Here is an 11,855-nt window from a genome sequence, read left to right on the forward strand (position 1 = left end):
CTATCTTAATTACAAATCAGTAAAATTATTTCACGTTAGGAATTTAAATTTCAAAAACAATCCCAACAGACAACCAACCAACCAACAAATCAACCAACCAAGTATCGATCAGTTTCTAGAACAAATTTTCGAACTGAGGCTCTACAGCCATCCTCTCTACTCCTCCCTCCACATCTCTCCGTTAAATTTTTCTCATATGATTGTTGCATAGATAGTTGTTGTTGTTGTTTTTGTTGATGTTTTCTTACTTGGTGAGATTTTAGTTGCTGGTTTTGTTGATGTTGTTTATACTGTTGGTGGCATGAGTTGTATAGATCGTGTAATGAACGTTTACACTCTGCTGACTGGACACATCGGTGGAACGCCAAACTGCAATCATGATAGCTATCTAGGAGGGTGGGTGGGAGGATGAGATGATGAGGAGGAGCTTAAAGAATGATCAAATGATTGATGTTGGTAAAGCGGGAACGGGGCCGTGTGTTTGAGAGTATTTTTAATTGATAGGAAGAAGCTCAGTCGATAAACTCATCGTTAATAACTTATTATGATGTTATTTGTAATTTGAAATTCATATTAAAACTAACTTGTATTTACGTCCAGTGGCTCTCTATCAACAGCCATGATGAGTTCGTTAAAGGTCAGGGCCGTTCGTGAGGCAAACATAGCGTCCAATGAAGGGTAGAGGTTGTCTTTGAAGGGAAGGATAACAACAATCATCAGTCGCTTAGTACGATTCTTATTGTTATTATTTGAATTATTTATAGTTGTTGTTGTGGTTGTTGCTATATTAGCATAGCATAAATAGAAGTAGTAGTATTTATGCTTTTGTTGGAGGTATATTTTTATTTAAGGTAAACTTTTATTTAAATATAATTTTCAATAATAATAACTTAGAAAGAGAACAATCAATACATTGCTAGAGTTAATATTTTGTTAACAGCAACAAACCAATGCAAAAATTGTTGACAATTTGTAACGGCTGTTCTTGCCCACTCCTGGTGACGTCAAATATCAACTGGTCACGTGAGCATTCCAAGAGTTGTTTGTGTTGTTGTGACAATTGTTCTGTTGTTGAATAACACTTGTGCCTGATGTTGTTGATGTTGTTGTTGATGATGATGTTGTTGATGTTGTTGATTTTTAAATTAAAGTCTAAATATTTGTTGGAATGCTGATTTTAAAGTGACGAACAAGAAGTTAGATATTGATGTTTAAGAAACAAGCAGAAGGCTGTCGTCAAAATTAGTTCGATATCATCCAATTCCCTCTTGATGTATTGAATTTTAATAAGCAATAAATTAATGTTAAAGTTAATATGCAATAAATTATTATTAAAAGGTTCATGAAAGGTACAATAAAGAATCATGGAGCATTAATTTAATTGCGCCGCGAAGCATAATTAACTTATTTAATAGTCCTTAATTGATTGATTGAATTAACGCCGGCACGCATGTATATGTAAAATTTTTATGCGATCATATGTGTGTGTTTGTGTGCGTGTGTGTGTGTGTGTGTGTGTGCGTGTGTGTGGTATGCGTGCAATCTATATTATATTTCTTTTATTTAAAATTATGCATATGTAAAACGTTCAGTGGTTAATATGAAACATGTTGACCCTGACCCTTCAAAGAGTATGCTGGTCTTAGAGTTTGCAATAATAAACAGACGACAAAAAGAATCTAGAAGAGATGACGGACACGTCCGTCCTAACCAGGAGCACTGGCCGGTGGGTCCCTGCTGCTTGCAGTGCTCTCCGAAGTTCCTAACAAGTTGCCGGCAGCCTTCGTCCGCTTCACAAGATCTCCATACTTCATAACAAGTTTGTTGCTTGTTCGCGTTAATGCTGCTGCTAATGTTGTTGTTGTTGATGTTGTTGTTAATGACGATGTTGTTGTTGTCTTGAATGGCATCAGCTGTTGGTGAAACAAATGGTTTGTATGTTACGGGCTGTTCTGGGCGGGGTGCTTCAACAACATCAGCAATTAACATCTTTCCAGTTCAATATTGTTAGGTCTGACCAGATCCTCAGGTAGGCCATTCCAGCCACTTACTATTCTGTTGGTGAAGAAGTATTTTCTGACATCTTTTCTGCAAGCTCGCTCAATCAACTTCAAACCATCCCCTCTGGAACCCATGTGGTAGGTGTGTAGCCTGCTTTCACATCGACAGCCGGCAGTCCATTAAGCAATTGATAAGTTAATATCATCTCTCCTCTTCTGCGTCCGTAAACCGGTGAAAACCACCTCAAAATTTTTCACCTAACCCCGTATTTTAATCCTCTGCTTGGAGTAGTACCTGTTCTGGTCGCTCTTTTCTCAACTCTTTCCAAGTGTTGAATTTGCTATTTTCTAACCGAGTGCCAGACAGACAACCACACCATACTCCAGAATGAATGCATGAATGAATGAATGAATAAAAAACCTTCATAATTCCTGACACACTTGTTGTGGAAGATAAATTTTCTCAATTTGATGCATTCTTGAAATCTTTGTGTGGTAGTGTAGGCGTTGCAGCTGCAAGCTTTGAAAAATGGGTGGCTCTGTAGAATGGCCAATACACGCTGGCATATCATTCGCTGTCCTGGTTCGCAGAACTCGGCTGATTGGTTGGTTGGTTGATTGGTTGGTTGGTTGGTTAGTTGGTTGGCTGACTTGTTACTGCAATAAAACTCGCTATTAAACAAATATCAAACATTAAATGTTAAATACAAAAACACAATCTTTCGTAGAAGGCGTTCGTTTGGCGAGAAGGAAGCAAGCAGATTGAAATGGATGATTTGCATTGTTTGTGTACCTGTGTAAGATAGGAACGTGCATTTGTGTGTGTGTGTGTGTGTGTGTGTGTGTGTGTGTGTGTGTGTGTGTGTGTGTGTGTGTGTGTGTGTGTGTGTGTGCGTAAACGAACGATTAGTGTTACACGTCATTTTTCGGCACCTCAAAGCTTTTAAAACGTAATATTAAAAACGTATCAAAATATTCTCGCCTTCTTCTACGCTAAACAAACAGACGAACCAACAGACGCAGATTCAATTAGAGGCATTAAAATTTTAAAACAATTTTTTAATTTTGTTATTTTTTCATTTGTTTTTCATCCTTTTTTCATTGTTCATTTCATTTGTATGTTCATCCATTTGCTTTTAAAGTTGTTCGTTCATTCATTTGTTCGTTCGCACGTTTATTCGTTCATTCATTCTTTCATTCAAGTCACGTCGTGCATGCACATGTTTCTGACTTGTGGTTAGGCTGAATGTTTGTGACAATGTCTTGAATGAATGTGGTCGTTAAGTGTGCGTGTGTGTCATCGTCTGCATGTTTGAATTAGGACGATCACCATCACCGCCATCATTACCATGCACCACAATCTCGCCGAGGCGTTCTGTACTTGCTGAAGGCGTCGGTACATGCTACATGTATTTGTATGTTCCTCTCTGTACTGCTGTACGTGCCTGTGCATGTGTGCGTGCGTGCGTGCGTGCGTGCGAATGTTATTTCGTGTGCGAGCCTGCTAGGCATGTGGGTGGGAGTGAATAAATTTAAGGGGATGTACGAAATTATTGAAAAAAAATATTTTAATTGCCCGTGTGGTAGAACGAGAAAATGACAATTAGTTCGTTCAGCCGATTTAAATCCGGTCGCATTAATATCATTTATCCTTCTACTATTCCACTCATTCATTCACTCATTCATTCATTTACCTTCTTTCCATCTATTTATCTTATTATCTCTCTATCTATTTTCATATCATTCCCTCCGTCCATCAACTAACTCACATCCACACGCACACTCATTCGTGTTCATTTCATCATTTGCTTTGACAGCCAACCAATCAACGACCAGCCACCAACCAACCAGCCAATCACCAAAAACCAATCAACAACCAGCCAATCAGCAACAAGCAGCCAGCAACCAACCTGATTTATCACAGTTCTGATATATCGTCTTCAGCATCACTCTACAGTTCACATCATTTTGACATTTCACCTCACCAACCAAACAGGAATCTTCTAAATATTTGGCGCTCTCTATTAAGCCATCTGCCCTGCAAATTAGTGACGTCACAAAAAACAAAATGGCAGTCAAGATGCGACATCTCTTGGCAAAATATTTATTAAATAAAACTCTGACGTTCGTGTTCTTGGCTTGGAAGTGTTGTCGCACATTTGCCTCGATGAGGTTGTTGTTGTTGTTGTTCTTGTTGTTGCTGCTGCTAATGATGATGCTGTTGTTGGAGCAAGGAAGGTGGGAGCACCTGTTGTTTTTATGGATGAGTTCATGCAGCAGCAGCAGTTCCCTGCACGTCTGCCTCCTTTGCAAGCTGTCCGTGCGCCTCGCTTCAGCAGCCGAACTTCCACGCAACATTCCTCCTAATTATCCAGATAATTATACCATTATTATTGCTCTTAGATCATTATTATTATCGTTCAATTAAATGGCACTTGCCCCCCCCCCAACAGCCATCTTCCTGACTGACCTGTGCGGGAAGTTTTTAAAATTATAAGCCCAGCCAATAGCACCATCACAGTTATAACCATCATCATCTTCATCCTCATCATCAACATCATCATCAACATCATCATCAACATCATCATCAACAACATCATCAACTGATATGAAACACTAAAAGTTTCAGCACCGAATACAAATTCCTTTGAACTTCCCTCGCGAATCGATGAAATTAGTGTTGGAAATTATTTTTCAATTTTTAATTTTTGTTGTGACTGTGTGTTGGTATGCGTTTTTTTCCATCAACATCATCATCATCATCATCATTCTCAATATCGTTATCATTCTCAACATCATCATCATCACCAACATCATCATCATCATCGCCAGAAAACCTACCAACAACGATACAATTGTTATTTCCGGATTCAACGTGTTAAAATGCACTTGGACGGACCACAAATATTCCGATAATGATTCTCTCATTTGTCGGTTCTCTTTAGTTTTGCTTTGTTTGTTTGTTTGTTTGTTTTTTGTTTTTACGAACGCGGTTTCAATTCTTGCGGTCGCGATTATCTTCATTGCAGTTAGGGTTAGGGTTGCGGGCAGTTGCGGTTTGAATGTTTGTAACCGTGCAGGGCTCTGCAACGTAACTAACAACAAAAACGTTGATGAATAGAATCAACAAAGACACTGACACAAACGAAAATGAAAAATTGATTGATTGATTGATTGATTGATTGTGCATATTTTTGAAATTATGTATGAACGTGTTAATATCATACTTTACTCTCACACACACACTCTTGCTTTTATAAACACACACACACAAACAAGAGCAAACAAACAAAAAGGCATTTTTGGTTTGAATAATGTAGACATGTTAGGATTGAGATTCATTCATTCATGCACACCTAGAGTCAATTTATTTAAAATGTGCTGGTTGAATGCATGTATGTGCATCAAAACAATTTCATTTTTTCATTGAAAGCACTGAAACAATTGTTCTCTTGTCACGAAATTCTTACATTTTCTCGTCCGTCTGTGTATGTGTTTATCTCTCTCTCTCTCTCTCTTTCTTTCTTTCTGTCTGCTTGTGTGTGCAGATGACTTTTGTAAGAAACATAGAAGGATATGAATGAACGAGTGAACAAGAGTGGAATGTTTCAGCCAGTCAGCCACCCGACACCGAACTAACTTCATTCATTTATTCTTACTAACTCTTCGCCCGAGGAATAGATTGAAGAAATCAAATAAATCAACCCATCAACCAAATCAATCAATCACAGTGGAAGAAAAATCTAATAACAACATTCACCTTCCGCCGATCAACCGATTCTCTTGAGAGAGAAGATCTTCAGAAGATCTTCACTGCTTGCTTGCTTGCCTGCTTACATAAGAACTTCATTTTCAAAATTTTGTATAAAACGCTATTGCAAAAAAACTCGAATTGAAAAATTTTATAATTGTATTTGACAGCCACGAGTTTAAATTTTTTTCAAATTCAAAACTTGAAAAATTGTCTCGCTAGTGAATGATGAATGAAAAAAATGAGTGAATGAGTGAATGAGTGAGGGAATGGAGTATGAAGAAACATGCGAGCAGTTAGTTTTTCACAATTTGAAACATCTTCATGTTAGTTTGGCTGCATGAAATTTCTTACAAATTATATTTTCAAACATTCTAATTTCTCTCTTTAGCAAATATTCATATTGATGAAATTCTTCATAAGCGATTCAATAAGCGATTCATGTTTATTCAACAATTCATCGTTGAAAATGAATGCAATTTCATGTTCAAATTCAAATGTCTCAACAGCCATGATGGCTAAAATAATTTCCCCGCTTAATCAACAATTTCGTCCTGGAGTTTAAAAAAGTAATCAAAAGTTGCTACATTTGAAACCGATTGACAAAATTTTAAGCAAACCTTCGTTGCATCTCTGGTAATAATTTTTATAATGAAAAATGAGTACATTTAGATACTAACCTACCTGTAGAGATGACGACGATGTAACTAACTCACCAATAATAACGATGATGATTAGAGTCTTGAAAACGTTAATTCATAGAAAGCAATAACAACACCATCAACACGTCATCAACACGTCATCATCGAGAGGAACAATGGAAATGTTGGGAGCAGACAAAACAGAGCAAGTTAATTTGAGAGTTGAGACGCACAGTTGAAATATTGGAAAGCACGCACTTGCTTTATATACGCACACCTTCGCGGTACCTTGTGTGTGTGTGTGTGTGTGTGTGTGTGTGCGTGCGTGCGTGTATGTGCGTGTGTGTATGATTGCGTGCGTGCAATTGAATCCATCGTGTTGGAGGATGTTGGGATGTGTGGTGTGCGCCCCAGCTTATTTTCATCTGATCTTTTAGAATATTATCTCATTAATGAAGTTAGCAATTAAAGCAGCACTCCACGCATGCCATTCATTTATTTGTTCATCCATGCATGCATGCATTCATGCATCCACGATCCAACTACAACAACAACAGCAGCAAACGTCATCTTGTCTCTTCAAAATATTAGGAAGAAACATTTGTAAGCATTACGTCACTAACGATGACAGACCATTCTAATTGTGGGAATAATTTTGTATCAACGCTTTTTTCATTCATTTATTCATTGTTTGTTTGTTTGTTTGCTTGCTTGCTTGTTTGTTTGTTTGTTTGCTTGCTTGCTTGCTTGTTTGTTTGTTTGCTTTGTTGTTTCGTATCGTCATGGTTCTCGACAAGAAGGAAGAATGAAGGATGGAAGTAAAAAGTAAAAAAATAACAGAAGAGAGAAAAAATAAAGAGAGAGAGAGAGAGAGAGAGAGAGAGAGAGAGAGAGAGAGAGAGGAGAAACAACTTCTATGAAAATATTTTTACGTGCGTCTAGCAGATACTTGCAACCCAATCAGTTATGTTCAATGCAAATAAAATTGAATCAATTATCTTTTGCATCTTATGACGTTTCTAGCACATCACTGCTCAGCACATCACTGTTTAGCACATTCCTGCCTGGCCGTCCATTCTCTCATCACCTTCTTTAGATACGTGTTTCAATTTCAAGGAAGGGCGTTCCCGCCAAAAAGGATCTATTTCCGGTTGGTCAATTTGTTGTTGTGGGTGGTAGGTTGAATTTCTATGCATGTGACGTAACGTAATGCGGGTACGTTTTTATGTTTGATTTATATATGCTGCACGCCGCTCGTTCTGATGGAAACTATCTACCGATGGATGATTGAATGAATTACCGAATGAATGAGTCAATGAATGAACAAAAGAATGAATGAATGAATAAATGGAGAAATAAATTAATCAACAGATGAATGAACAAACCAAAGAATGAATAAATGAATGAATGAAAATTGAATGACTTGAATCCAATTCTTAGTTATATGTTACTTAAGCCTCTCGTACTTAAATTTAAATCATCATTTTTTAACAGCTTATAAATTATGAACTGACAATTTTAAAGTAAAATTGTAATAAAAATTAAATTATGATTTGGAGAGATTTTATATTTCATGCTGGATAGCAAAAAGTCGTGCAGTTGCTGTTGCCCGGGTTTCGTCATCGTAAGGAGAACATTTTCAAGGCTGGTATGTTGAGTTCAGTGGCGAATCTAAGGGGGACCGGAGGGTCCTACCCACCTTCCCGTCGTCAGCAGATTTTTAATAAAAGTCAAAAAAAGGACCGTTTTATGTGTAAAATCGACCAAAAATTGAACATGATGAGCAAAAAGTCTTCAGGCACACTTCCGCCACAAATCTCCGCTCCTCCCGTAAAAAATTAAACATTATTAAATTTTTTGCCCCCATGCGTCAAAGTTTTTTAAATCCACCATTGCTTGAGTTTGCTATGCAATCGTCAACGCCAACAACTTCATCAGCATTACCATCAATAAGAACCTCATCGTCATTCTCACTCTCTTCATCATGCGATCATTAATCAGTAATTATATTCTGATAGGTTCGTTACCTCACACAAACTCCTTAATGAATAAATCTACAAATATTTCCTGAATATTCAAATCTATTATGGTTGTTTTTTTATACAACTCGATCAGTAGGAAGCATTCATTATTCGATTCGGTCGGTAATAATCAGTCCATCCCTACTTTTGTCTGTTCTGCTAATTTATTTTGCTGGAGGCAACGTTAATTTGGAGGACAGAGCTAAGATGGTGAGTGTGATGATGATGACTGGATGGTGGCAGCGATGATGAAACAATAGAAGTTACGTGTGTGGCCTTGCGTTTGAGATGTTGGTGGTTCTCTGAATTGTTGGTCCGTCATAAATTCAAGGAAGGGAGGAAAAAGTAGAAGTAACTTTAAAATGATTGATGAGTGGATAGAATGATGGATAGATGGATGAATGGACGGACGGATAGAATGATGGATAGATGGATGAATGGACGAATAGAATGATGGATAGATGGATGGACGGACGGATAGAATGATGGTAGAAACAGCAGCACTGAATAATGAAATAACAAATCAGTGAAATGATAAAAAAATTTTTGCTGGCGAGGCTGACGTGGATTACAATTTCACTTTCACGCCCAACAGCGGCCGACGTCCTCTGATGCTCAAATTTTACGAGGATTTACTCGCTTGTCAAAAACTTTTCCCTTCTCAATAAAATCTTATTTCATATTTTCACTTCCCGACTTTGCTGCTTTTCTTCAGAAATTATTAAAAAAGATTAACTTTTAAAAATTTTAAACTTTCCGCCAACATCGGATAAATCATTTTCGCGCCGGTAAATAATTAAAACGTGCATAAATTAAGCCTGACAGTTGAACGTCACTTCGACAGTCTCACGCTCGTCACTCTCGCCAGCGAGTCACTTCACTCCAAGTGAAAAATAAAATATTCAACAATATTTTACTTATATAATTATTCATTTATCAAATTATTAATTCATTAAAATATTTATCTATCTTTCCATTTGCTCAACCATCAACCCGTCTGCCCATTCATTCATTGATTCATCTCTTTTTTTATTCATCTTTTTCTTCATCCATCCATCCATCCATCCATCCATCCACTAAATAATTTCTTCTCTCGTACACTCACTCACTCTGCAGGCAACTAATTGAGTTAGTTCAGCTTTAATTTGCCTCTAACAGGCTGAGTAATGATCACTTCTGCTGGCATTTAAGGCCCGATAACTTTCAATTCATACCAACGCACGCACACACACGCACACGCACGCACGCACGTACGTATAAAACTTAACTTCTTCCTTATGTCTGCCATTCGCATGTATGGTGTGTCTGGATGCTTGGTTGGCATCTTCATTTCAGATGGGAGGCAGTGGTTATGCGGTACGTTAATAATTCCGCGATGATCTTATATCAGTGCGTGTGATGGGATGCTGGATGGGATGTACGTGCGGGTCAGGGCTCCACTCAACCGCTCATATTCACGCTCGCAATCACCTATCGCTTTCGTCTGTTTATTAAATGGAAATTTGTAAAAAAAAAATCCTTGGTGAAAGCTGGAAGAGTTGAAATATAATTTTCTTGGTTGATCCTCGAGATTAACCGCACATCCCTACAATCACAGCACATACACGCCGAACCATTGATAAGATTATTGTTGCAAATTCCAGATAATTTTATTTCCTTCTTACTCAAGAATTTACATTCCGTTATTGCTCCATCATTAAATGTTGATCACAATTTTGAAGTTACAGACGTGCTTTCAAGCATTCATAATGTTGAACAGTTCATCAATGCTAACAACATTAAAAATAATAATCAAATTTATTAATGCTAATAACAATCATTCTCCTTAATAAAAATTATTGTTCGTACTGCTAACAGTAAATAAAATAAATATTTCTTTATAAAAAATGAACAAGCAATGTAAGTAGGTGAGTTGGTACACTTCAATTTGCTTAGCGAATTCCTAAATACTGTCTATTTACATACACACGTGCATTGCATGAATGCTCACACACACACACAGACACACACTCTTACACACAGACACACACTCACACACAGACACACACTCACACACACACTCACAGACACACACACAGACCCAGACGGAGAACCAAACAAATACAATCGCTCGAATTGCAGACGTGTTGATGAAAGTAGTCACGTGCATAAATATGGCGCACAAAATGGCGTTCAGTATTATTCTACCTATATATTTATGCACGTGTGTGTGCTTCATTGGAAGCATCTTCATTATTATTATTATTATTATTATTATTTGTGTTGTGTTGTCGGCGTTCTCAGCATCAGTTGATGCTGTTCTTCTTGTTTATTAATAGTCGTGAACAACAAAACAGCAACAACAAAAACACAAAGAGAACCAATAATAACAACAAACTCGAAGCAGTACTTATAATTTATGATCAATTAGATCTATACAACACATCCATCCATCCATTCATCCATCCATCCATACATTCATTCCATCAGATGGGAATCTCCGTGCGACGAAGCTGGTCATAAAGGAGCGGAAGAGGAAGTGGAGAATGGCCGTGGGAATGGCACTTTCCTGAATATCCAGCATATGATCACATGAATATTCTACTAATGCTACTTCATCAACCAACTTTACACACGTACAAAAGTTCAAAGTACCAGTTGTTGGTTGGTTGATTGGTTTGTTTGTTTGTTGGTTGGTGGCCACTCCATTCACGCGATACATCATCTTCACCACATAATATTTCCTTCTCTTCTGACTTTGCATTTTCAATAAATACGATCACATGTCGTTTAATTGGCACAAAAACATCAAAAACTCAATAAAGTATATAAAAATATTTGAAATATTACCAAGAAAATTAATTATTTAGAGTTACATAATTAAAAAACTGCTCTCTCGTAAGCATCGTAAACCAGGTTAAAGCGAGCGAATGCGACAAAATTGCGCGTTAATTCACTTGCTCAGTCGCATTTTCAGCTTTCTCACCCTTAATCCACTCCACGTATAAACATGTCTGCCTTCTTGCCTCAAATGTCAATTATTACGTCATCTAGGTGTCATTATTCAAGTGCCGAGCAACATTCAGGCGCCCAATGGCCAGGCATAAACTTTATGCTGCTTTACACCTCTCCAACGCCGGTGACAGCAGCAACAACATTAACAGCGCACCGTAACAACGTGTAACGGCATTGAAATGGTAGAGTAGAGTTGCTGCTTTCGTTCGTTCGTTCGGGGTTAGGGTTAGAAATGAGACCGCTAAATGGCGATGAAGTGAAGTTGAAGCGTCAACCAATGTTGATCAAGAACACATCAAATCAACTAACTAAAGAATGGTAGAAGTCATTGTACTCATCTCATATTGTGGCAAGATTTTACTATTGCCGAAATTTCAACAGTTGAATATTTGAATTGAGAATGCAAGCTATCCCATTCACGTCAGGGATTAATTTGCTGATGACATCA

The 11,855-nt window shown here is 37.6% G+C and overlaps 2 protein-coding genes across 2 annotated transcripts; both read right to left on the reverse strand.

Annotated features, from left to right (window-relative positions):
* Positions 1-89: 89 nt before the first annotated feature.
* HELRODRAFT_180671 (hypothetical protein) lies at positions 90-2,135 on the reverse strand (the record flags this gene model as incomplete). The annotated part of the gene is made up of 5 exons (XM_009029981.1): positions 90-388; positions 585-689; positions 949-1,088; positions 1,712-1,913; positions 1,988-2,135. The coding sequence occupies 5 exons, from the start codon at positions 2,133-2,135 to the stop codon at positions 90-92; spliced, it is 894 nt and encodes a 297-aa protein (XP_009028229.1).
* A 1,209-nt stretch (positions 2,136-3,344) lies between these two features.
* HELRODRAFT_180672 (hypothetical protein) lies at positions 3,345-4,358 on the reverse strand (the record flags this gene model as incomplete). Its single annotated transcript, XM_009029982.1, has 2 exons — positions 3,345-3,445; positions 3,986-4,358. 2 exons carry the CDS (start codon positions 4,356-4,358, stop codon positions 3,345-3,347), a joined length of 474 nt encoding a protein of 157 aa, XP_009028230.1.
* Positions 4,359-11,855: the final 7,497 nt, after the last annotated feature.

This window comes from Helobdella robusta (genome assembly GCF_000326865.2).
Source record: "Helobdella robusta unplaced genomic scaffold HELROscaffold_64, whole genome shotgun sequence".
NCBI lineage: Eukaryota > Metazoa > Annelida > Clitellata > Rhynchobdellida > Glossiphoniidae > Helobdella > Helobdella robusta.